This window comes from Camelus ferus, chromosome 9 (genome assembly GCF_009834535.1).
Source record: "Camelus ferus isolate YT-003-E chromosome 9, BCGSAC_Cfer_1.0, whole genome shotgun sequence".
In the NCBI taxonomy this organism is placed as follows: domain Eukaryota; kingdom Metazoa; phylum Chordata; class Mammalia; order Artiodactyla; family Camelidae; genus Camelus; species Camelus ferus.
This window is the reverse complement of record NC_045704.1, coordinates 13,024,164-13,049,647: the sequence shown is the minus strand read 5'-3', so window position 1 is coordinate 13,049,647 and position 25,484 is coordinate 13,024,164. Positions and strand designations below refer to the sequence as shown.

The window sequence follows — 25,484 nt, the reverse complement described above, 5'->3', positions numbered from 1 at the left end:
TCCTGTTGGATTCTTCACTGACCCTCCCACTGTCTCTGCAAGGTAGACATCCTCGCCCCTCATCCTGTTCCTCATGGAAACTGAAGCTCCAAGAGCTCACACAGCTTGTGGGGGACACAGCCACATCCCTCAGGGGGAGTGGAAATAAAAGTGAGCTTCTGCTGTTTGCAAGCTCTCAGATGCTTCGTGGAGGGGAAGACTGACTCCAGCCTCCAGGTGCCGCCTGCGCTGGGTCCTGGGGACACAGAGCAGAGTCACTCAGGGCCTGGGCCCCTTAGTGTTCAAGGCCTTGTAGAGAGATGGTGCAAACAGGCCGTCCTAGAGCAGGGTGATGGATGTGCTAGAGGAGGGGGCAGGCCCTTTGGGAGCCCAGAGAAGGGAGTACCCATGTCAGGTAGGAGCTGGAAGGAGGTATCACAGGGAAACTGACACTTGAGTTTATTTTGAAGAAAAAGAGAGAAGTTAAATAGTGTGAGGAAGGAGAGGCTTTCCAGGCAGTGGGAACAGTATATGCAAGGATATGGGAGCCTGAAACCACATATCATCTTTGGTGAGTAGAGGGCAGCTGGGGACTAGTGAGAGATGAGGCCAGCCACCCAGATCATGAAAGGAAGTCCCTGTCAATGAAGCTGAGAGACTGCTTTTCTCCATCAAGCCACAGGAGGGCTGTGAGTAGGGAGGGACAGGTCAACTCTGGATGTAGAAGGATTCCTCTGGGGCCACATGGGGACCATCTGGAGGCTGGGAGGCCAGGGAGGAGGCTGGGGCAGAGGTCCAGAGGGAGAGGATGAAGGCTGAGCCAGGCCAGGGCCTCGGGATGGAGGAAAAGGGATGGGCAGAGACAGAGCTGCTGGGGGCACTGGGTCCTGGGAAGGGAGAAAAAGACGCTGAACTAACCTAGCAACCCCATGATGTGAGCACCCCTGAGAGATAGGAGGGACTGGCCCAGGGGCAGTGGGTGCACAAGGCTGGAGCTCAGGGATATATTTAGAAAACAGTGTTGAGTTGGTGGTTGAAGCCACAGGCAAGGATGGATGTCTCCAGAGAAAACGGAGAGAGACATGGGTCCTGTGGGAGAGCAGCTGGTGGGGCCCTCTCAAGACTGGGAACCTGGGAGGAGAAGAGGGTTGGAAGGGAAGCGCTGGAGCCTCTTTGGGGCCCAGATGAGTGTGAGGGGCTTGTGGGACGTGAGAGGTTTAGGGGGACCTGGACTCCTGGGTCCTGAAGGAGAAAGGGGCTTGGTGGGGTCCAGAATAACTGTCCGGTTCCTGGCTTCTGCTCCTGGGGGGAAGACAGAGCCACCCTCAAAGAGGGGCCCAAGAGAAGGGCAAGTTTTAGAAGCAGGTGGTGAATCCCTGCAGGTGCTGCAGCCTAGGAGACCTAAGCTTTTCTTTCCCGCAGAGAAATTTGCAGGGAGAGCCAGCACACCCTCCTGAAGGAAGGAAAGAGCGATCAATGTGGTAAGAAGATTGGTCCTCCTGAGCCATCCCTCTGCCTCAGAGTGATGCCAGATTCTCCAACGGATAGAGGACAAGGCCTGGAAGAGCCCTAGGGAATCTTGCATCAGTCACTCATTTACTCATTCATTGACGCTGAGGCGACCCTGGGCCTTTGAACCAGGATGAGTCAGATCTAGCCATGCCCTCAGTAACTTCTGGTCTTGGGAGGAGACAGACCCTGACCCAGATGTTTCCAGGAGGACTTCCAGCATCTAACCCTACCTGGGGAATGGGAAAAGCTTTGGGGATAGGCGCTGCATAGGGTCCTGCAGGAGCAGTATTCATATAGGAGACACTGAGACAAGAAGAAGACAAGTGTCAGGCAGATGGGACAGCTCAGTCACTGTCACTAAACACACTTCTCCCAAGGCCTGCAGGGAGGCCTGAGATGGAGACCCAGACTGAGCCCCAGAAGAGTACCCAGACAGCTGGGATTCCATCAGGGGCTCTGAAATCAGACAGCCTGGATTCATATCCAGCTCGGTTACTTTGTGACGGGGTGGTGTGAGCCCTGCCCTGGGATTGTTACACAACTGTTATGAGGCTCATGTGCAGCCTCTGAGGATAGAGAAAGTGCTAGATGTCTGGGCCCACCCTCCTCCTTGGGGCCTCGGCCTTCCTGTGGTGCCTCCTTCTCCCCCGCTTCCCTCTTTCAGGCTCCTGGCTTCAGAAACTAATGAGGCTGCCTAACACGGCCTCTAATTGGACTTGTCTGGGAAAGCTGAGATTGGGCGGGATTGGGGCCTGGAGCTGTGACCTCCTCCTGCGTCACCAGGGAATGGAAGGAAGACGGGGCTGAACTGCAGCGGGGACTGGGACTAGTGTGGGGGCTGGACATCTGAGTTTCCGGTGGGGGAAGGAGGGCAAGGGCAGAATGATCCACAGATTGCGAAGCTGAGAGTGAGGGAAGTAGTGAATCTTGTGGTCCCTAGAGGTGACCAGGGGTGAGGGCTTAGACCTTGAGAGGGGCTGGGGGACAAGCCTCCCGGGTCCTGGAGTAGAAGTCTCAGGGGATCAGATAGCTGCGTGTCTGACTCGGGCAGAAACCAGGGGCCTACAAGCCTGGATGCCTTGTTGGTTGAGAGTTGAGGAAACAACTGTATCCTGAGGGTGCTGGATCTAAAGCCGGTGGCCAAAGCTGGAGGGCTGGATCCCTGGTCCCCGGTGAAGGTGGTGGCAGATGTGAATGTCTGGGTCTCCAAGTGATGTTGAAGCTGAGCAGCTTGAGGTCTGAGACCCCAAAGAGGCCATAGGAGGCTCAGAGGCTGGGGCTTGCACTTCTAAGAGGAATTATTTGGGAAGGGGTGGGGCTCACAGTTGTATTCTGGAGTCAGGAAGTCTGAGCTGGAGTTTCAGTCCTCAGAGAAAACCCAGTAAGACAGACTCACTGAAAGTGGCCCACCCACCAGGCAGGAAGACGGTGCAGGGGGTGAGGTGTACTTGTGCCCTGGGGTCTCGGAGAGGTCTGAGTCTCCGATGTTTGGGGCAGTGAGAACCAGAAGCCTTAGCTCCCACTGGAGGCTCAGCTGCTAAAGTAGCAGCTGAGAAAGCCAGTGAGGTGAAGAGTCCCCTGACCCTTTAGGGGTCACAGACTCTTTGGAGAATTTGGTGAAAATTCCCCTGAAAAATACAGGCACTGACCAACAGGCAAGAGTTTGCTCCCAAACAGCCTCCAGGTCCATCCATAGTGCCCCTCTGAGATAAGACCCCTGCTTTAGAGGGGCGAATGGGAGCCTGGCAGGGGAGACAGATGCTTGCAGTGACTTTCTTGTCGCCCCAGGTTGCCCAGAAGAGATGAAGAGGAGGAGGTGGAGATCTGGGTCAGGGTAAGCTTTCCCAGCACCATCCACTCCAGGCCCTCCAGTGAGGCTGCTGTAGTCACAGCTCCTCCCCAGCCCCTGCCCACACCCCCACTCCACCCAAGCAGACAGAAAAATCGTTTGGCCAAGAAATAACAAAGCCCTCGCTGTAGCTAATGAGAGCAGACAGTGCTGTAGAGGGAGGCTGCAGGCCAGTGGGTGGCCAGAATGTTCCCCGGGGACCCCCCCTCCCCAAGCAAGCACGATGCAGGGCTGCAGCCGCTACTCCACAGGCCTCGCAGATGAGGCCACACCCCCGGATTGCGAACATGCTCACGCATATGCGCCCACACACGAGAAGGGCCAGATCCGCCCTGGCCAACCCCGGAACTCCCTTGGGGCGCCGCACCTGTCACAGCTGCCCGCCCAGCACCACACACCTTGGCTCCTTTGCTCCTCAAAGCGGCAGGTGACAATTCCGATTCTCAGGCAAGGGAAGAGGGAAGGAAGGAAATTTGGTGAAGTCAGAAGCCCGCAGTCCACAGATAGGGAAGTGAGAACCCAAAGGTGCGCCAGCCTCCATTCCAGGCACCTGGGACCCGTCGGGGTCCAAACCATCCAAGATGGCCACGCCGTGCTCCCTTCCATGGAGACGGGGGCCCCACTTCAGTTTCCTCAGGGCTGGTGTAACGATGATCTTTACCCAGCTCTCAGCATGGGTGGGGATGAGGGTTAAGGATCACATGGTAAAGGGCCTGGCACAGAGCAGACTTGCAGTAGGTAACAGTGGTAAAGACAGTGACTGGGACTGCGGTTCCTGGAGCTCTTTATTTATTATTGTGCTGTTACTCCCATCGTCGTCGTCATCCACAGAGCAAAGGCGTGGTGGGAAAGCCTGAGACCTACAGAGGGGAGCCCTTTCAGAAAGACACGGGGGATGAGGTGGTGAAGTGAGTTGGGCCTGGCCCCTGGAGGAATATTTGGAGCTTTAATCTTAAAGTGTCTGCTGGACCTGGTGCAGGGCAGGAAAGTGGACCCAAGGAGTGTCCACGCGGAACTAGGCCCAGCCCAGGGCTGGGCACCTGAAGAAGATGGGGTCTCTGCCCTCAGGAGGCTTGGATACTTCCATAATCAGGCAGAAAATGGCAATAATAATATAGAGTAGCTCACATAGTTATTGAGGACTCACTGTTTGCTAGGCACAGTTCTGAGCCCATCTCCTGGTTTTTTTATTTTTGCCTGCATTCATTCATTCATTCTCCACTTCAGCCCTGTGAAGTAGGTGCTGTCATCACCTCTGTCTGGCAGATGGGGCAGATGGGGCCTGGAGAGGTCAGGTGACCTGCCAAGGGACACACAGCAGGAAGCTGGAAGAGCTGGGACCGCAATGCAGCGGTGTGTCTTGGTGAAGCTCACACACTGAGTCACTGTGTTCCACACTCTTCCATGTGGTTATTTCTGTCCAGTGGGCTGAGCACCTCTTCCAGTCCAGGATCCAGAGTCTCAGGTTTGTCTCCTTTGTCCTTTCAGATGGATCTCCCCATCCCTCTGGGAGACTCACAACCTGGAGACATTCCAGGAAGCCCTCCTGCGAGGTAACGGGACCCAAGGACCTGGGAGGGGACTTGGGGCAGAGAAGAAGTCCAGCACGATCATCCTGCCTTCCTTTCTCCCCATCAGCTGCCCTTCAGAGCCAGATCTGCAGCAAGCCCTGGTGCCAGTGGTGAAGGAGCTGGTCCCAGACAGGAGGCCGGTCTGGAGCCAGCTCTGCCTGCAGCCCCTGCACCCCCAGCAGCTCAGGTTCACCCCAAGGTATCTCCAGAAGGAGGGTGGTGGTCAGACATCAGGACGTTGCCCAGTGCTGGGACACCATGGGCTCTCCTGGGCTCCCCCAAGCACTGTTCTGCCTCCCAGAAGGGTCTCCAGGCACCCACTGATCCCTGTGCCAGTCCTGGGGCTGCTGCTGCTGCTGCTGCTGCTCTCCATCCTGCTGCTGGGCCAGTCCCCACCCCCTACCTGGCCCCACCTCCAGCTCTGCTACCTCCAGCCCCCTCCAGTGTGAGCCATGCTCCCCATTACCTCAGAGCAGCATCTAGTTCAATGAATTCCTTGGGTTTTTTTTTTTCTTTACTGTTATTCCCATGGTTGTGACACTGTGACTTGGGATTACCCCACCATGGGGACCCCAGATCGTGCTCCAGGATCCACACCCCTGTATTGGGTTTTCATGAGAAGTCTCTTGGTTTTTTGATGTTGACAACTGCATTTCTTAACAATAGCAAAACTCACCCAATAATGGATTAAGCACCAGGGTTTATATTTGCCTCACAAAACAAGTCTGGAGGAGGACAGCTGTGCTGTAATTCTGTTGCCCCTTCCCTCGTGCTCAGGAGATGACAGGTATTGTAGCTTCATATGTCATATCTTCAGGGAGAAGGGGACACGTCCCCTCCTTAGTATAAAGACAAGCACTAGCCTTCTCAGAGCCAGCAGCAGACCTGTGTTTGTGTCTTGTTGGCCAGAACTGTTTGACACAATCACCACTAGCTGCAAGGGCAGCTGAGAGACTGAGCATCTCTCCCAGCAGAAAGAGGGAAAGAGATGAGGGCCAGACACACACCAGTGTGTGTGGAAAGGGACCAGTGGTGTGCCATTTGTTCACCCAGCAAATTTAGTGATCATCTATTTGCCACAGCTAGACCTTAGAAGATAAATCTGCAGAAAAATAGACCCTCCAATGCCAAGCCAAGGAGCACTGATTTTTCTCCCAAGGATGGTGGAAATTTGGGGAGGTTTTATTACTTGTTTTTGGTTATTTACTTTGTTATTGAGGTGTAACTTACATACAGTGATAAATGGACAAATCTTAAGTATCAGCTGGATAAATTATTGCACATGTAAACACCCATGAAACCAAAACCCAGGTTAAAATATACAAGAGTTTCAACACTGCAGAGACTTCCTTGGGAGAGCTTTGAGCAAGAGAGGGACAGAGTTGCACCTGTTTAAAGACAGTCATAGAGGTAGCTGCCAGCTCTGTGGGAGCTCGGAAAAAGCACCAGCCTGGGACGTTAGATTTCTTCCCAAATAAGTGACATCTGCATTTAGTCTTGAAATATGAGTAAGGTTTAGTGAGTAGAGGCAGGGAAGGATGTCACAGACAGAGGTATACGTGAAAACCAGGTTAGGGAAAAGAGCCTCTGCATGTAGAGAGCCATGGGGAGCACGAGCACCATGTTGCTGGGATTTTAAAAAAAATGAAGCCAGGGAAGGACTTGAGGCTTTGGAGTCGTGAGAAATAAGATAGAGGGGTAGGCAAGAGCCCATTAAGAGTTTTGAACACCAGCTTGAACTCTACTGCCAAGTGCTTAGGAAAGGACTGTGAGCAGGGAAGGGGTAAAATCACCTCTGGGTGCGAAAGAGACCTTCTGAACCTGTATAGGGGATGGATAATGGAATGAGGCTGGAGGCAGGAGGTGAGGAGAAAGCTGGGGCTGTGGTCCAGATGGGAGAGCATGAGGCCTGATTTGGTTTGGGTGCATGGATGGAAAGAAGAGAAAGGCAGAAGTGGGCAGAGCAGGAAGGCAGAGCCAGGGACTGACAGGCTATGAAGGAGGTAGAAGAAGGAAGGGGAAAGGACAGCACCTGCATCTGACTCGGTGACTGGTAGACAGTGGAGCCATTCCCAACATGGGGAACCCATGAGAAGGAGTGGGTTTTAGGGAACACTCTGAACTCATGTGAGATGGAGTGAGTGTCAGGGTTCCAAGAAGTGGCTGGAGTACTGAGCCTTGTGCTCTCAGTCTGGAGATGGGGGTCTGGGTGTTATTAGCTGTGATGGTGGTGGAAACTGGTGATTGCTGAAGTTTTCTGAGGAGGGGAGTAGAGTGAGAAGGGAAGGGGTTCTGGGCATCATTTTGTGAAAAGCCTCAAATGCTAGGCAAGAGATCTAGGGAGGAAGTACAGAAAGCACAGGCCGTTCAGCAAACAGGATGAGACTCCCCTCAGGGTTGAAAGAGCCAATACAATAGTATTTGGGAGGGTGCCCGGCATATAGTAACTGCTCATAACATTTTAGTTCTATTTCTCCATGAGAGTCGTCGAATGGTCTGCTCTTCTAAAGTTGCACAGATTTGGGTTCCAATTATCCTCTGTCCTTTACTAGCGCTAACTAACTTGGGGACATTACTCCTGACTTTCAGTCTTGTTTATTTGTAAAATTTGTCCAACTCTAGTTGGTCGTGAGGAGTACAGTTACTCATTGTTCGGTGTATCTGAGTAACAGGGAAACAGGCCCCACTCCACAGCCTAAGGGCCAATTAGGACGCGGTCCGCCTCTTGGAAATGCAAATTATGGGAGAGCTTGCCAATCACCAGGCCTCAACCCCGCCCCCTTTCCCTACACCGACGCGCCCAGCCTCTTCTCTAGACCAACCAGAGCGTGGTCCGCACGAGCTGCGCCCTGGGAACGCAGTTCAGAACCCTCAGCGTCCGGCTGGGAGTGGGTTGCCATGGTCGCCACTGAGAGGCGGGGCTGAAGGGCTGGCAGAGCTTCGAGAGAGGTAGATTCTGATTGGGTGCTTCCTCGCTTCCTTCACGGGTGGCCCAGGTGTTTCGCTGTCTCCGCCCGGTCCTTCCGCCTGATGCTTGCCCCTCTCGCCTCTCCTCCCGCCCAGACCTGGCGCCCCGTTGGTCTCCCGGGAACGGCGCCGTTAGAAAACCCTGAAGAAACTGCTGGAGGCTGCTACGAGAGAGGCGGAAACCTTTTTCTAATAGTGCATTTTGCTTCGTGACAGGCTCTGTACTTAAGTCTCATAGTGTATCTGGTTATTTCTCAAATGAGGAAAAGGAGGCTCGAAGATTAGAAGCCAATATCACACAGCTAGATTTAGGGAAGCCTGGTCTTGAGTGGCAGATGCATCTCCAGAGCCCCCCGGTATTTCCACTGTGCCCAGAGAGAAGTCAGGAAATGAGAGTAGAAAAAGCAAAATTCAGAGAAAATGAGAGCTGGGAGAAAGAGACCGAGACCTAGAGGAATAAAGAAAAGGAAGATACTAAGTAGTCAGGCAGAGAAAAAAGAAAGTGATTAAAAATGGAAGCAAGAGTTTTGAGGAGAAAAGAGTAGAGAGAGGAGACAGAGATCCCCAGAGGGCCGGGAAACCAGGAGGTTGAAAGGTAAGTGTAGAGACTCAGAGAGGACAGGTACCCAGAGAGCAACAGAGACCCAGAGAAGGGAGCAGTGACTCAGAGGGGAACAGAGACCTGAGAGTTTACAGAGAACAAGAGAAGAAGGAGATAGAATCCCAGAGAGGACAGAGACGCCGGGGTGGGGTAGGAACAGGTACGCTGGGGGAGAGGGACAGAGGCACAGAGTGAGAGGAAAGGAAAGAGCTGGGCCGAGGGTACCGGTGGTGCAGAGCAGAGGGAGATAGGGAGACAGAGAATATGAGTGGAGGGAAAGATGAGAAAACAGCGGGAACTGAGGGGCTAGACACCAGCGTAACGGATGCAGGGCCCGCCCCTAAACAGAAACACCCCTCTCCCCCCACCCAACACACGCGCGCGCGCCCTCACGCACACACACAGGAGGCGCAGTCCAGACGCACAGCAGGGTCTTTATTAAGGTGGGGCGGGCAGAGCGCTCAGCGAGCGTCCAGCACCAGCAGCTTGTGCATGTAAGAGTTCAGCCAGTGGCGGCGCTCAAGGGCGGCCAGCAGCCGCGCGCGCTCCCGAAAAGCCGCATCGTCCGCCAGCGCCAGGCTCCGCCGCGACTGCGGGGCGGTCGGATCCATGCAAGCCCGGCGCAGGGTGCGGAGTCTGCCGGGAGAGGGAGAGGAGCGATTACCGCCTGTCCGGGCCCCCCGTCCGCCGCCCCGCCTGTCCTCCCTGCGGTCCAACTGGAAGACCTGTTCTAGTGGCTCGGTCTCTGTCTCCTTGTTTCTCTCTTTCTCTGTGTGGGTGTCTGCGGTCACCAGGTTCAGAGCTTTCTGAGTACAGAGACCCAGGCTGACACCCTTGTCTGGCCCCAGGGCCCAGCTCATGCCTGGCCCTATAGACCCAATAAACGTTGCTCAAGGAACAAATCCGTTCCTGCTTTGACTCCTTTCAAGTCTCTCCAAAGCCTTTCTCAGAATCTCTCTGTATCTCTTACTCTTGCATATTCCCTGTCCACCTCCCATCTCTGTCCTCTCTCTGGGTCTCTGTCCCCCTTTCTGAGTCTCTGTTCCCCACTCTCTTTGGGTCTCTTTCCATCTCTTTGAGTCCCCAACCATCCTGGGAGACCTGGACGTCGCCAGTACCTGAAGACCCCCGCGGGCGGCAGGGCGACTCCTGAGGCAGTGCGGTGGCCCCAGGGCACAAGCAGCAGCAGCAGCAGCAGCAGCAGCAACAGCCGCACCCGGGGGCTCCTGGGTACCTGGCGGGTCTCCATCACCTGTGGAGAGACAGGGAAGAGCTCACTGAGGCCCGTATCCTGGCCCAGAACCCCGGACCCCACCACCCAACCACCCTCCGCAGCCCGTTTGATGGGTCCCCTACCGCGCAGTGGGCTCAAGCACCGAGGCTGGCAGCCCCCTTATATCGCCTCCACAGCCCCCGCAGCGGACAATGACGCAGACCAGGGGGCCAGGGGCGCCGGGTCAGCACCCACCCCAGCTCATTAGGAGCCGCCAGCGGTAATGAGAAGCCGGGGGTGGGGGCCCCGCGACCGCCTTGGCGGCCACCCACTAATTGGGACCAGGAGCTGAGACCTGAGGAGAATCGGGAGGGGGAGAGACAGACAGACAGAGAAGTGGACACAGGGGGGGGTGTCAGAGGGATAAAAATAGAAATCAGCGGAAGGACCATCAGAGCAGAAGCCAGAGACACAGAACAGAGACAGGGGAAGCAACAGAGGAGGGACTGATGGGGAGAAGCAGAGACACAAAGAGAAGTAACCATGAGAGGGAAGGACAAAGACAGAATGACAGAGAAAAGGAAAGAGAGGAGAAACAGAGCAACAGAGGAAGAAAGGAAGAGAAAAGAAGAGAGAAAAGAGAGGGAAAGGGACCACGAGAGCAAGCTAGAGATGGAGGATGAGGAAAAGCGCTTTCTCAAAATGACAGAAGGAGCTAGAAGCACAGCCATCCTGGACAGAGTTGTCCAGAGATAAATCCAGGCAGGGAGAGAAGCAGAAAGAGTGAGGGGATTGGAGAGCGCGGCAAGAGAAGGCACAATGTACGTGTGGTAGGAGGTGTGGAGGCAGGTATAGTGACAAGTAAAATCAGGAAAGTCTTAGTCATGCCTCCAAGAGGGCGAAGAGACAGACAATGATCCTGACTACCCTAAGGATGTGTTCAAGCCCTTCTCAGGCTCCTAACACTGGCTCTTAAGAGGGTGCTCTCTATACAATGGACTGTTAGGCAAAGGTCGGGGAGTCTGGGTCTCTGGTTGACAGGATGTGGGAACCTGGACTCCTAGTTCCCCAGAGAGGAGGAGAACAGGGCCCGGATTTCTGGATCGAGGGGAAAGTCTATGGGTCCTGACTTCTGGGTCTAGAAGTGGGAGGTTACCAGAGACCTGGATTCCTGGATTTGGGTGTAGGAGAGGGCAGAGCTGGGTCACCTGGTTTCTCAGGGAAGATAGCTTGGTTGGGTCATCCCTCCACTGATGATCCAGCCCCTAAGTCCCTTCCCCACTCCAGATATTGTCCTTTATTGCTGTTCCTTTAAAATCCCAAGCCTGTCGCTAGGCTCCCTGGATCCCCAGGGAGGGGTCAGGTGCATCACCTGGGCCCCTGGGATCCCACCCCCTGCTTCCCCTCCCAGAGCCATTCTACAGCATTTGCCGATCTCTGTACCCAGCTCTGCTCACCTGTTTTTATCTTGGACCCCATTGGAGCAGGTAAGAGACCCCAGGACCCCAAGTGACTCTATCCCATTTGGGTGTCTGCTGGCCCCACCCCCACCTGACCACAGACCTAGATGTCTCTGCCCTAGACCAGCTCCTGAGACCTTGGGATTCCAGCTCCATCCTCAATAAACAGAGACCCGAGTCCTGCCCCACAGCTCTCTCCTCCTGAAAACTGAGGAATCTAGACCTCTACACCCCTATCTCTGGAGGACACAAGACTCAGAGTTCCCAATCTCCTTCTAACTCAGGACTCAGGAGTTCAAGACATTCATTTCCTTCTCCCCTGTAATCCAGTCCCCCAAGCTTTACTCCTTCAAAATTCTAGGCATCTGAACCTTCAGGCCTCTCTTTTCTAAAGAATTAGGAATTGAGACCCACAGTGCTCTCCACCCTCTGGGAACCAGGAGTCTGAACCCCAAGAAGCCCTCTTGACCATAACCCAGGAGTCTCCCTCCTCCCCCAGTTCCAGGCATTCAGTACCCCTCCTCCCTCAGATCCAGGCGTTCAGGCCCCAGCCCCCAGACGTTCCTTCTGAGCCTCTAATATAAACAACTGTTGAGTCAAGGTGTCCTCAGGGTCCTAGGAGAGAAAGGGATCCTGTGTCCCCTCAGAGGTCTAAATCCTTCGAAGTCGAAGTCAAGGAGGTCTGGGGGCTTGGAAAGGTGTCATTATTTCCCAATTTTCCCGAGACCCCATCCTGGAAACAGGTAAGGAAATTACGACTCCCAAGAAGCCCCGCGCCTCAGTCTCCCTTAGCTACAGCGGCTGCCGCCCCACAGCCTTTAGGGAGTTGCTTCTCATCCTTTCCCTGGCGCCTAGCTAGGCCTGGACGCTACCCAAGGACCAGTGGGCGTGGCCTCTGGCGTGGGCGTGGCCTCAGGAGACGGCTGTTGCTCCCGGGCTGCTTCGGGTTTTAACCCCTTCCTTCCCGCTCCTCTGCTGCTATAGGTGCCTTCCAGAGCTATGAAATCCTTCAGCCCGATCCTCTTTCTTCTCGTCTTCCTCTTCGCCCAGCTGGGTTCCAGAGCTGCCGCTTCGGCCTCACTTCCTGCGGGCTCCGACTTCCCAGGGATGGGCCACCCCTCTCAGCCCTCCCCTCATGCTTCTGAAAATTCCACTCTTGATGAGCCTAACCCAGAATCCCCTGGCACTGCTTATCTTGAGCCCTCCAAGACACCTCATGCGGTTTCCCCTGAGCCCTCCCATCTTGACCTCCCTGAGACCCCCAAAACTGACCTCCCAGAAACCCCACACCCAGAGTCTCCTGAGACCCCCAAACCTAACTCACTCAACACCTCAATATCAGAATCCCTTGAAACCCTCCAAATTAACCCCTCCAAAATGACACATCCAGAACTTTCTGAGACCCCCAAACCTGACCCAACTGAAATTCTACACATAGAATCCCTTGAGACCTCTGAACCTAATTCCTCCAAAACTTCACACCCAGCATTTCCTGAGACCCCAAACCCTGAACCTACTCACACTCCACACCAAGAATCCCCAGATTTTCCCAAACTTAACTCCACTGAAATCTCACCTACAGAAGCCCCTGGGACCCCAAATCCTGACTCCACCAAAACTCTTGAACCCAAATCTCCAGAAACCTATGATCCTAACACCACTGAGACCGCAAACTCTGAATTCCTTCAGACCCCTCAACCTGACCCTACCAAAATCCCGCACCCAGAATCCCATGTAAGCCACAACACCAATCCCACTGAAATTCCCCCAACTGAATTTCCCACAACCCCCTACCAAGATGCAACAGAGATCCTCAAGACCTCTGACCCTGAGGTCTCCACTAATCCTCATCCAGAAACACCCGCTCCCTTCAGGGAAGAAGTTACTGCCCTAAATGAGCTGCCCTTGAAACCCAGCCCAGAAACACTTGCAGTCACCCAGATCGACCCCCTCAAATTGCCCACCTCAGATTCTCCTGGGACAGTTGAGCTGAAGGCCCCCCAGAACTTTAGTCCTAAAGGGCCTGACGGCCTTTCTCCCTCAGCCCGGATTGCGGGGCCCCCTGCTCCTCCAGGGCCCCCCACTCAGCCGGCCCCTGCCACTCCGCGGGCCCCCCAGCGGCGCAGCCGAGGTGAGAGAGTCAACACTATCATCGTGGTGGAACGAGTGGAGGAGACCGGTGAGGGGCTAGGACCCAGACTCCTGGGTCCGAGGGAGGAGGGTCCTGAGAGCCAGACTTCTAGGTGGAAAGGATGAGGGGGGCATTGAAGGCCCCTCTCTAGGGTCTGAGAGGGGAGGAGGCTGAGGGCTGGTACTGTGGGGTCTGACGAAGGAGAAGCTGGGGGCCAGGACTCCTAGATCGGAGGGAGGAAGGTAGGATCTGGATTCCTGGGTCTGAGGGAGGAGGGGGTTAGGAATTTAAATTCCTCAGTTCCTGGACCTCCTTCCTTCAGGCGTGACCCTGGTGGGGCGTCCCCGGGGCGCGGCAGGCGGAGCCCTCTGCCTATTCTTCGCCGGGACAGGGCTACTTATCAGCATTTTCCTGCTGCTGTGGTGTCTCTACCGCCGGGCGGCTCGACACCGGCCCTTCGCACACCACCGGCTTCCGAACGATGGAGATGAACCGGGTGAGTCACCCTTGCAGCGTCCTGCTCCTTAAAAGCCTGCGCGTTTCTTTAACCTGGTTTCGCCTGGCACTTTAGGGCGCCCACCTAAAAGTACAGGTCCCCACCCAAGGTCGATAGAAGCCCTAACCCCTCCACGGTCAGGTCCTGCCCTCCAATTCTCTAAAACTTCAGGCAAACACATCCAGTTCTGCCCTCCAGCCCAGGAGAGAGTTGCAGCAGACTCCGGGCCACGGGTCCCTACAAGCCCCGCCCCCGCCCCTCATGAAGCGCAGCAGGCCCCGCCCCTTAGTCTAATCAGAGGCTCTTTCATTTGAAAACTCAGCTCCAATGGATGGTCAGCATCCTTTCCCCATTCTCCACATTGGCCAGCGGTGCAGTAGAGGGGATGGGCCCCCTATCAGCCTTGGGGTGACCTGCTCCTTTGCTCCCAACAGTTATGCATTTGGACGCCCCGAAGGACCCCTATGATCTCTACTTTTATGCACCGGACGCCTGGGTTCCTTCACACATCGCCACCAAGCAGCCGCCGCCCACTCCTCCGCTGCCGCCCAAGCTGCCCCCGCCGCCTCGCGGGGTCCGCCCCCAGCTCCTGGAGCCTCTCTCCCCCGCCACGCTTCCCAACAACTTCGTGTGAGCCTGGCCAGACCTTGGCCAGCCCCAAACAGAGGAAAGATTCAGAGGTTCTGTCCTCCTGGCCCGCTTTGCTACATAGTGGTCCTCTAGGATAGAGGGTCCATCAGAGATGTTTTAGATGTGACCAGAGAACACAGTCTGAGGCACAATAAATCACGTATTCCCACAGCTAGACAACTCCTCTGGCCTGAGTCCTGAGGGAGGAGGGTGGCTGGGGTCCTAGGATACCAGGTACGAGGGAGGAGGAGGCTAGAGGCCTGGACTCCTGGGTCTGAGGCGGGAGGGGGTTGGGGCTTGGACTCCTGTGACTCCCACTGCCAGTGACGACTGGGTGTGTACAACAAAGCATTTTATTGGGAGAGGGGCAGGGCAGGATTTACAGTCACAGAGACAAGACACACAAAGACACAACCCTGCCCGGGGTAAAACACCCCCTTCCCCAGCCCCAGTCCCTTTCCTGGGATTCTGTGACTTCTATATATGTTCCCCAAATTCTAAGCCGAAATAGGGGAGTCTGAGAGGGAAGGGATCCCAGATTTGGAGTCATTCAGCCCCTGAGGGACAACAAATGGCCACTGAGAAAATGAGGGTAGTTTGAAACCACCCAGGAGAATAAAGTGCTAAGATTCAGGGGGAAGAAGGAGCATCTTGAAACCACCATGGGGAAGTTCAATGGTGGTGGCTTCAAAGCTTAAGAGTAGGTGGACTTGTGCAGCCGCTATTTAGACCTGAAAACCATGTCAGAAAAAGTGCATGGGGGCGTAGAGAGGCATATTGTTAAAACCATCATTTTGGTTGTTTCCCTAGGCATTGTGCTAAGCTAGGGAGAAGGTTTTGGGGAATTTGGTGCTTCAGCAGAATCTGCTGGTGGAGAGAGGGGTGAAAAGTTGGGTGGGAGGGTGCTTGAAACTGCCATTTCCCCTCAGAAACGCTGGTGAGAATCAATCCCTAAATGGCAGGGATGGGTGATTAGTTAAGCCAACCTGGGAAGTGCAGAATAGGGTTGGGAGGGATTTGAAACTTCTAGAGGAAAACCTTGAATTTTTCTGAAAGAAGAGGCAGGCTGAGTAATCTCAGGGATTAGCCCAAATCCCTGGGGTTCAAAGAAATGGGGAGGTGCCCAAAACCACAAGAGAGATTAAGAGATTGAACTGTCCATTCAAATAAAGCCCTGAAAGGAGAGACTTGAAACCACTGAGGCAGAACAAGTGGAGAAGGGTACCTTTAGGGAAATTTGGGTATCCTTGAAACTGCCAGTCTGCAGCTTCACTACCCCTGAGAGGCAAATGGGAAGGAAAGAGGGTTTGACAGCACTAGGAACAAGGGAGAGTGCTTCTTAGGCCTGAGGCAGGACGCAGAGGACTGGGGTTCCTTGATACTGTAAACTCAGGCCAGAGATGTGTGGAATGGAGGACCTGGAAACTGCCATCCAGTGGGAGGCACATGGTCAGTAGCCCCGGACAGGGGGTGGGGGTCTTGGGGGTTGAACTGTGCTGTGTGTGGCTCCATAGGAGGGAGGGGGAGCAGGGGGTGCCCCGGGGGGCTCAGCCTCATCCTCCATTTCGCTTTCATCACTGCCAGCCAGCTGGTCATGGCCAACAAAGCCACATTTCTCTTCGCTCATCTCCTCAGGCTCCGCCCACGGCTGCTTCTCTCCGGAAGCGAAGACCCCGTAGAAGATGACACCCCCGTAGTGCACCAGGGAGGCAATGAGGAACACATACTGCCACTCCTCCCGAGTCTGTGGGGGGACATTGGGGAGGTAAAGTCAGAGGACAGAGAAACAGGAGGTAGAGAGAGGACCTGAGGAGGAAGGGGGTTGGGGTAGAGGTACAGGGTAGGAAAGACCAGAGAAAGGAAGACTGAGATACAGAAAGAGGCTTAAAGAGACCCAGAGAGGGCAGGGAGGGAGCCCAGAGAGGGTGATGCATGTCAGGAGGGTACCAGACACAAATTTGGAGGGCAAGTGGGTCAGGGCGGGCGCACGGACCTTGTGCTTAGTCATTGCACCCACGATGATGGGGCACACCATCCCCGACAACGTGCCCACGCCGTTGGAGATGCCCATGAGGATGCTGGCATAGCGCGGGGCGATGTCCAGGTGATTCACGTTGAACCCTGGCGAATCGAGCCAGGACGCGTCACGCCTGATTCTAACTAACCTCCCGCTTCCCCGCCGCTCTTTCTGATCCACCTTTCGCGAGGCTGGGAGGTTCCCTTCCTGAACCAGGAAGTTCCCCACAGAGCAGACCAGAGTCCCCCAAGCTGCGGATCCGCGGTTCTCACCAGAGATGGCGAAGCCGCTGAAGCCCACTGCGAGGACCAGGAAGGAGATGGCCACCCCTTTGGAGTGCGAGTAGCCGACCACTAGCAGCAGCGTGGCTTCCATGCCAAAGCCTATGGAGGGACGCCTCATCTGAGCACGGGCCGCCCCAGACCACCTCTCCAGACCTGTTCCAGCCCCAGCTAGCCCCTATTCGCCCCCTTCTGGCCACTTCCAGGCCTGTCTCTAGCTTTGTCCCCTATTCCACCCGCGCCTGCCCTAACCAAGCCCTTACCTCCTCAATGCCTGGCCCTTGACTGGGCGCACAGGCTCCAACAACCCCATTTGTGTCCTCCATGGCTCTACCCACTGATTAGGCCACACCCTGAAGACACAGGGTCCAGGCTCCACCTGTGCATCTTCACACCTTTCCTCTCTGTCCCCATTCCTTACAGTCAGACCTTTGTCTCTCCAGGTTCTCCTTTTCATCACCCGGTTACCATCCTACTCTGGCCAGCCTAGTATAGGCCCCGCCCTTCCAGACCCAACATGGTCTCTCCTTTGCTCCACCTGCAGTCACACCTGTCTTGCCCTTCTACGCCTTGGCCTCCAAGTCTGCCACCTGAGATTCTGTTCCAGCCAGGCGGGTCTCAACCGGGGTCCGCTTTTTCGGACAGGCCCCTGGACACGCCCCTGACTCCGCCCCCACTCTCCCATGGTCCCACCCCCTAGATCCTCCCCATCGCGCTCTTCTCCTTCCAGGACATCCCAGACCAGGTCCAGGCCCCGCCCCACTCACCCCCACAGTTCATCAACTTGCGCACGTTGGTGGTGGACATGATACGGCGGCTCCTCAGGAAGTCGGCGATCTGGCCGCCGATGGGCACGATGATGGTCATGACCAGGTGGGGCAACGCTGATACCAGGCCCACCTGCGCCAGCGGGCGTACAAGGAGGAGAGCTCAGGGGCAGCCCGCCCAGCATCTCCACCCTGTTCAGGCACTATTGGCTCCTCCCTGAACCTCGTGCCAACCCCTTGGGATCCAGGCCCCTCTCCTTTCACCTCACCCCCCGCAGCGCCCCCGGCCCTCCCCTTCCCTCTGGGCCCAACCTTGCTGATCTCGAAGCCGAACACTTCTTCGAAGTAGGCGGGCTGGGAGATAAGGAGCAGGTAGAATGTCCAACTGCGGCAGAAGTTGGCCACAATGATGGCATAGACTGGCATGGACGTGAAGAAGCGCCGCCAGGGTGTATTAAACTTCTGTGGTGGGCGAGAGGAGGGGCAGTTAAAACAGAGACCGGGGCTGGGTGCTCCCCGTGTCCCTTGAGGGATCCCACTGTAGTCCCAGAGACCCAGGTTTCCGACCTCACTAAAACCTCCAGAGATGCAGGGTCGTCAGCCTGACCAAATCCCTGAGGGAACATTAGCATCCTAGCCTCACAGTGACACCAGGGATGCAGGTCCCGACTCTACAGTAGCCCTCAGGTTCGCAGATGTCTGGACCCCACGAACACCTTCAGAGACCCATAACTGTGGACCCAAGAGTCTCTTTCCATACAATTACGCCCCCTAATTCTACCCTCACCCACCCCAAAGTCTAAGCAAAACCCTGCATCCTAATCCGCTTCTGCAGGTTTAACCACGCCCATCAGTGGTTACGCCCAGCTCGCGACCTAGCCTACCAATCCCGTCCTCCTGGGGCTTTTAACCCCGCCTCCTGCCGTCTCACGCCACCCACCTTGCGTTCCCATCACATCTCCTCTAATAAGAGTCCACAGAAACCCACCAAGATCTACATGCAGTGCGGGTTTGAAGCCCCTTTTTCTCCTGCCTCCGTGCCTAGGAATCCCTCCTCGCCCCACCGCGCCCCCGCCCTGCAGGCTTGGGCCCGGACCGTGACTGGGTTCATGAGTTTGGCGCTCTCGCCGATGGCGTCCTCGATGTACTTGCGCTCCTCCTCCGAAATGCTGGGGTGCAGCGCCGGGGACTCGTAGGAGACGAGCAGCCAGAACAGGTACCAGAAGATCCCGAAGCTGCCTGAGGGGGTCAGGAGGGGGATGGAAGCGAGGTGACGACCGGCCTCGCTCTGCCCCAGCGCCACCCGGACCCAGGCGTCCGGGCCCCTCACCGTAGACGTAGAACACAGAGCTCCATCCTGAGTACTGCACCAGGACCCCGGCGAGAGGCATCGCAACCACCGCCCCAGCATAGGAACCTAAAGGGGAGGATGCGGGATGGAGAAGAATCCCATTTCCCTCAGATGCAGTAGTGCGGATCCCCAGCCCTGGCCTTTCTGGGACACAGCCCCTCCTCCCTCAGACACGTCGGTCTGGGTCACCAGTCCCCTCCACTCTCAGACCATGGAGTCCAAGCCCCAATCCCCCACCTCCCTCAGACCTAAGAGTCGGAACTCCAGGCCCTTCCATCCTCAGACCCACAGGTCTGGATCCAGCCCCTTCCTCTCACCGCAAAAGGCTGTTGTCGCCAGGCGACTCCGCTCTAAGGGCGGGGCCCATTTGCTCCAGATCCCGTGGCAGGCGGGGTACGTGACACCCTAGGGAGGAGAAAATCAAAGTCAACGAGAAGAGGTGGTGCTGTAACGGCAGCGGGGTCATAGTGGGCAGGGCTTTACCTCTACCAACCCCTGCAGGATCCTCACGAAGATGACACAACCGTAGTGGACGCGGGCAGCCGAAGGAATCAGCATGTTTAGAGTGGAGGTAGCCACAATAGCAAAGCCGAAAACCCTGATAGGAAGAGTCCATGTTCGAGAAAAGAGTCCAAGTATCCTGCCAAGCCTAGGATTCTGCTCTTTCCTCCCACAGCAGACCAGGCCCTGCACCCCCAGAACCCCACGCCCCACCTCCTCTGTGACTCCCAACTTCCACAATCGCAAACCTCGCCTTTCCCTAAGGCCCCGCCGCCAAACCCAGGATCCTCCCATTTTCCCGGAGTCAGTCCCCAAAGCAAGACCACACCCTCTAACTCCCACCACAACGCTGCAGTTTTTGCCCACTTTGAGACCCCACTCCGTACCTGTTGGCTGCGAATTTTTGGCAGATAAATCCTCCAGGAATCTGGGTAACAATGTAGCCCCAGAAAAAGGAGCCGTGTATGAGGCCAACAGTCTCTGGATCCCAGTTGAATTGAGCTTTCTGTGGACCAAAAGGCGCATCAAACCAGCCGCTCTGCCAGGTTCTGCTTCTCCACCAATCAGCACCCACAGACAGTCTCTTGGCCAATCAGCAACAAAGATTCCCTCTCGCAGTCAAAACACCTGCCAATCAAACCTCAAGCCATCCACCACAATTCACTTCCTCCATGTTGCTAGGGCCGCACTACCTTGGCAACGCGGCCTATTGCTGCCTAGAAGCCTAGCGCTTCCTGCCTCAGTGTCCCTTCCTGAATGTCTAGGGGCCCATACACGAGAGTGGAGATTCTTTTTCCACTTCTAACCAATTTCCAAACCGTTTGCGGAGTGACCTGTATGGGGTCTAGGTAGGGAGAAGAAGTAGCCAAAGGGTTGGGCCTGATTGGAAGGGAACAAGGGGCGGATAGGACACAATCCAAATCAGGATTTTTTTCTGAGGCTGGGAATGGGGGCATGACCTATACTTAAATTAGATAAGAAGAAAGTCTGAGATGAGACAGGGCTTTAGACAATGGCTAGAGCAGATAGGGGAGGGATTTAATCAGTGGAGGAATTTCAGAAAAGCCAGAATCAATATTGACGGTGGAGCCTGAGATGAGCCTGGGATTAAGACACGACACTGGAACAGGTGTGTGATGCAGGTGAAGCAACGTTGCTGTGAGGCCCCAGATGGAGCAGGGGCAACACAAAGGGAAGATAATGCTGAGCCGACCTCCCCTCCTCCCCTTCTTCCTCTCCGCCCCCATTTGAAATCAGAGGCTTGAAATAAATAGGGGCGGGGCTTCATTTAGATCTGGACGGGGCTTAGGAAAGGGCAAGCCCTGCGGTGATATAGAGTTGAGGGGGCAGCACAAATGGGCGGGTCTACTCAGACTGCGGTGCGGAGGGGGCGTGGCCTAGGCCTCGCGTGGGCTAATGTGACGTCATCAGAGGGCGAAGGCAGGTTTATCTACAGCCTCAGGTAGCTCCCGCCCTGGGCTACCTGCACCACCACGTGGCCTCCGTGGTGGGTCGTGCTGTTGTTGACCATGGAGACGATGGCCACGCCCAGGTTGCAGCGGATGCCAAAGCTGATGCAGAAGCCCAGACCGCTCATGATGGCGATAATGTAGCGGCGAGGGAGACCAAAACAGGTGCAATCCACGACCGGCGGGTCCCGGGTCTGCGTCGTCACTGGGCGCCCATCAGCACTCAGCTCCAGTGTCTCTGCATCTTCTTGCCGCTTCTCCAGGAGACTACGAGGCAGTAAGAGTCAGCCGCGGATTTCCAGGCCCCCTGCCCCCTCCCCCTGACACAGGAGTCCAGGGCAAAAATCTCCCACTTTTCAGGACTGGATTCCACGCTCGCACTCCCTCTTTCCCCAGGAGTCAGGCCCCTAACTCTCTTCTCCCCCCAGGATCCAGGAATCTGGACTTCCTGTCTCAATCGCCCTCAGACCAAGGATGCACACCCTCAGCCCCTTCCTCCCTCAGACTCAGATATGGAACTCCTCAGTTCCCTTCTTCCCCCAAGAAGTCACCTCTTGACTCAGTTGTTTTAGACCCACGCTACTCTTTGCAATCCAAAACCCTGTTCCACCAGCCCCCACCTCAAGGCCCAGAGACTCTCTCCAGCCCCCTCTTCCAGATGTGAGTCTATTTGAGGAAGCAAAAGGCGCTAAGGAGATGCTTCAGCAAAGGTGTCAAAAGAACAGATGCTTCTCAGCCACGACTGCTATATATACCGACCCCTCTCCTCCCCTGCCCCCTGTGGCATGCCCTTTGCTGCTTCTGGGCCCCAGGTGTGGGGCTGACATCCAGCTGATTCCATTCAGCCACTGGAAGCCCATTCCCAGGGAATCAGGGGTGGGGAGACATCCAGGGCACTGGAATCTAGCAGCCTAGCCGGATATCCCTGGGGAATCTTGAGTTCAGGCTGTCAGCCTAGGAGGTAGGGAGGGGGAGCGACGGGTGGTGCCCTGGCAAGGGACAGATGGCCCTGGTAGGGGGATTGGCTCAGTCCCCAGCATGGCTCTCGCCCCCGCCTGTTCTGGATCCAGGATTGAGTCTGTGATGACGGATAGAGTACTTGGAAGGCCACCTCAAGTCCAGAAAGAGGCTGCAGGGAGAAAGAGGTACCCTGATACAGGTGTGGAAAGATCCCAGAGGCTGGTGACAGAGATGGGATGGGGGAGGTGGGGCAGAGGCCAAGAGAAAGAGGGACAGACACAGAAGGAAGGAGAGAGATCCAGGGATAAAGGGACAAATATTTAGAGAGGGAGAGATAAACATCCAGACAGAAAGAGAATAAGACAGGGGCAGAGACCCCAAGAGAAGGGGGCGGGACAGAACAGGGACTCTGAAAAGGAAAGAGACAAAAACCCAGAGAAGGACCCAAAGACAAGGGGGACAGAAACCAGGGAAACAAAACACAGAGGCAGAGAGCCAGAGTGCTGAGGGAAAGATGGAGACTAGGAGACTGAGGAGAGACAGGCTGAGGACGTGATTTGTGAGGTGCAGCCCCACTCTGAGGCGGGTAGGCAGCCAGGGAATCGGGCTGGATCCCAGGAAGGGGCTAGAACAGATGGAGGCGAGGGAGACTGGGACGGGGGAGGAAAGAACAGCCAGACGGTCTGGGAGGAGGCGGGTGGAAGAGATGAGAACACAGCCATCCTCCCCATCCTAGAACTTAAGGAAGTGGGGGAGGGGTTAAGAAACGGCGTGGCTGGGGGAGGGGAGAAAGAGATTGGGAAGAGTGGACAGAACCTAGGGACACGAGGAATGAGACCCTGGGGGAGGGCCCGGGACAAGGAGGCAGAGAGAGGGGAATGGAAGCCCGCAGAATGAACAGTGCAGGGTGGTAGGTTCTGCCCCCTCCCATCAGAACATGTCAGCCAATGAGATTAGACTCTCACACCCAGGTTGCTCTAAGATGCTTTCCTACCCTGAAACTCAAGACATGATTGCAGCCCCTGAAATTTAATTGTTAAAATTCAGTGTTAATATTAGGACATGTCAGGTCTCAGATCAAGGCTTTCTAAACTGAAGGGGGCTGTCTCAGTATCCCGCATCTATAAAATGGGGACAAGAGTAGAATGTGAAGTTACAAAGTGGGAACTTCAACGGGATATTATCATTTCAGAAGAAGAGAACCAGGAATGCAGAAATGAAGGCAGCCCCAATGCTTCACAGAGGACAAGATCAGAGAGGGGAGAATCTGAATGGGGATTCCCTCTTTGGATGCCTGGAACTCAGATCTAGGGACTTGGCGATGAGGAAAAGCAGTGCTTAGGTGGCAGGTAACCAAAAGGAATACTGCGTCTCAACCTCCCTCTCTCTGGGTCTCTCCTCTGCTTCTCTCAGATTCTCAGTCCACTTCCCTGTCCCCCACTCCCAAGGTCTCTGTCCCCTTATGTCCCTTTGGTTCTCTCTTATGTTCCCATTGTACAACTAAGGAAACTGAGGCTCAGGAAGCGGAAGTAGCATGTCCAAGGTCACACACAAGAATAGTGATGGGGCCTAATCATTTCCTGAGCCTCAGCATCGCCCCACCCAAGGCCTGGCTTTCAGTAAGGAGGCATTTTGGCTCCTGTCTCTCCAGTATCCCCTAACCCCCACATGTCCTTGTCCCAAGTCGCCCTGGGTTACTGTCTGTTTCCTGGTCTGAGGGAGTTCTCCACCCACTCCAGCATCACACATCTCGAGGAAATCTGCAGCCTCCATCACCGACTTGGGAGGGAGACTGACCTGGGTCCAAACAACGCCATATATACTCATCCATCCATTGATTTCTCCCTCTTTTACCAACTGTGCCTAGTTTCCCCAGCTTCATCTAAAGGATTAAAAGGAATCACGGTGTTGTGTCCAACACAGGACATTCTCCCCTGTGACCAACCATCAAATGAACCCCAGGATTCAGAAGCAAACGCTCTCTGGGCTCAAATTCCTTGGTGACTGTCTTGGTGGGAGCCCTGAATTCTGGGGTCTCTACGGGCCCAGGAGGCAGCTCAGAGAGGTGAGGGTAAGGCAGAGACAGACTGAGAGGAACCCAGACACAGCTGAGAAGCTGGGAAGTGGAGACAGAGGGAGAGGGCCCGAGAAACACATCCCTCCTGCCGCCGCACCCCCTCCAGCCCCCTCCATCAACACGTCTCTCTCCCTCTCCTGACTTCACACTGATGTATTTTGAGAAACTCGTGAAAGGAGGTGAGAAAAAGGGTGGGGAGGGGCTGGAAGATGGGGAAAAGAAGGGGTGAGGTTATCTCAGCTCCCCCACCCCCTCTCTATCACTGCGCCAACTTCCGGCCCCCTCCGTTCTGTCCAGCCTTGTTCCAGTCTCTCAGATTATGAGAGGGTGGGATGACTTTGGAGCTAGGAGGTGATCTGCAGCAAGTAGAACTAGTATTAGACCTGGAAAACGACTTGCATGGTCTAGTGAGATGAACCAGGGTCAATTAGATTGGGTCAGAGCTGTGGGCCAAGGGGACCCAAGGGTCTGAGGGAACAGTGGCAGGGGCATGGTGCCGATGAGGCCATCTCCTCCCTGCACTGTGGTCAGATATTTTTAGGTTTCTCCGCAGCTGAGTAATTTCTCTGACTTGGAGCCAGGGCTGGGGTTGGGGGTGAGAGACTTGGGAGAGGTGTCCAGACTTTCCTGAGGGTCATACAGGTCACTGGAGTCATCTCCTTGGCAGGGAGGAAGTCCCTCTGAACTCTAGCCTATATCCTTTGGGAAGTCTGTCCTACCCCCAGGATCCTAATATTTGGCCTACAACTCCCTTCTCCACCAGAGACCCAGGTTACCCTGGCTTCTTCCTCCCAGGCTTAACTCTCCTCAAGGACAAGGACCAAAGGGCCCCAATCCGATTTAGTATCAGATTAAACTCTCTGAGAGACAGAAACTGACAAGCACACAGAGATGGAGAGACCCTGGGGTGGGGGAATAAAACACAGAGAGGGTCAGAGACCCAAAAGGAGAGGGTCAAAGACCCTGGAGAGGGGAGGTAGAAGATTGAGGAGGGGCAGACTCCGAGATAAAAGGAAATAAAGACCTAGACAGAGGGGACAGAGATGCAGAGAAAGGGGGCAGAGAGAAGACAAATGAATGGAGACCCAGAAGTGGAGGAGGGAGTCAGAGACCTGAAAGGAGGGGGATATATAGTCCCAGAGAAAAAAGCAGAGCCTGGGGTGTGGTGGGGCGCAGAGAAATGCTGGATGAGACTGGACCAGAGAGAGCGGCGCCGTCGGAAACCGAGGGAGGAAACTGGACAGATGAGTGGTCCCCCACACATCGGTATCGCCTGTCCAGCTGTCCGTCTGCGCCTAGGTGGGAATGAGCATCCTCCTCGGACCCTCGCACTCTTCCCCGCCCAGGACCCCCACCACGCTCACCGGTGCAGCTTCCCGAGGGCGCGACCCGCTAGCTTCCGAAACTCCTCTTGGCGGAACTCCATGGCGGCTGCCTCTGCTACCAGTCCCCTCCACCCCGCCGATCCCCCCGCCCGCGGGCCCGGGCGGCCGCGTCCGGGTTCCCGGGGTCTGCCCCGGCCCGGCGGGCCCCGCAGCTCCGCTCGGGGGGAAGGAGGCTGCGAATGCGGGGTGTCTGGGGGCTGTCACTGGACTCAGCGTTGGGAGCGGGATGGGGCAGGGAGAGGCCCCGCCCATCCCTTCTAGACCCCG

At 55.7% G+C, this 25,484-nt stretch overlaps 4 protein-coding genes across 13 annotated transcripts in view; 2 read left to right on the top strand and 2 right to left on the bottom strand.

Annotated features, from left to right (window-relative positions):
- KASH5 (KASH domain containing 5) overlaps positions 1 to 8,448 on the top strand; it is a 24,896-nt gene extending 16,448 nt beyond the window's left edge. For 5 of the 8 annotated variants that reach the window (XM_014561012.2, XM_014561008.2, XM_032485539.1 and 2 more), the window contains 4 exons: positions 1,402 to 1,460; positions 3,280 to 3,325; positions 4,829 to 4,893; positions 4,979 to 6,171. In XM_014561012.2, coding sequence (XP_014416498.2) covers positions 1,402 to 1,460; positions 3,280 to 3,325; positions 4,829 to 4,893; positions 4,979 to 5,360 — 552 coding nt within the window. In that variant the 3' untranslated portion in view covers positions 5,361 to 6,171. Of the gene's footprint in view, positions 1 to 1,401; positions 1,461 to 3,279; positions 3,326 to 4,828; positions 4,894 to 4,978; positions 6,172 to 7,907 lie in introns of those variants that run through there. The other 3 variants (XM_032485540.1, XM_032485536.1, XM_032485538.1) reach the window with 3 other exon arrangements.
- Positions 5,016 to 14,571, top strand: GFY (golgi associated olfactory signaling regulator). 2 transcript variants are annotated; one of them, XM_006173802.3, is made up of 4 exons: positions 5,016 to 5,110; positions 12,137 to 13,331; positions 13,606 to 13,779; positions 14,214 to 14,571. In XM_006173802.3, exons 2-4 carry the CDS (start codon positions 12,152 to 12,154, stop codon positions 14,411 to 14,413), a joined length of 1,554 nt encoding a protein of 517 aa, XP_006173864.2. In that variant the 5' UTR covers positions 5,016 to 5,110; positions 12,137 to 12,151; the 3' UTR covers positions 14,414 to 14,571. The 2 variants fall into 2 exon arrangements, with proteins under 2 accessions (XP_006173864.2, XP_032341432.1); XM_032485541.1 differs by lacking the exon at positions 5,016 to 5,110 and adding an exon at positions 10,928 to 11,179.
- Positions 8,448 to 17,517, bottom strand: PTH2 (parathyroid hormone 2). 2 transcript variants are annotated; one of them, XM_032485552.1, is made up of 3 exons: positions 17,475 to 17,517; positions 9,598 to 9,731; positions 8,448 to 9,115 (listed from the first exon to the last, which is right to left on the bottom strand). In XM_032485552.1, exons 2-3 carry the CDS (start codon positions 9,726 to 9,728, stop codon positions 8,941 to 8,943), a joined length of 306 nt encoding a protein of 101 aa, XP_032341443.1. In that variant the 5' UTR covers positions 9,729 to 9,731; positions 17,475 to 17,517; the 3' UTR covers positions 8,448 to 8,940. The 2 variants fall into 2 exon arrangements, with proteins under 2 accessions (XP_032341443.1, XP_032341442.1); XM_032485551.1 differs by lacking the exon at positions 17,475 to 17,517 and adding an exon at positions 9,836 to 9,939.
- Positions 14,745 to 25,484, bottom strand: SLC17A7 (solute carrier family 17 member 7). The gene is made up of 12 exons (XM_032485542.1): positions 25,197 to 25,484; positions 20,810 to 21,062; positions 19,713 to 19,831; positions 19,309 to 19,423; positions 19,143 to 19,230; positions 18,805 to 18,891; positions 18,571 to 18,713; positions 17,787 to 17,936; positions 17,475 to 17,607; positions 16,699 to 16,809; positions 16,403 to 16,530; positions 14,745 to 16,153 (listed from the first exon to the last, which is right to left on the bottom strand). Exons 1-12 carry the CDS (start codon positions 25,256 to 25,258, stop codon positions 15,860 to 15,862), a joined length of 1,683 nt encoding a protein of 560 aa, XP_032341433.1. The 5' UTR covers positions 25,259 to 25,484; the 3' UTR covers positions 14,745 to 15,859.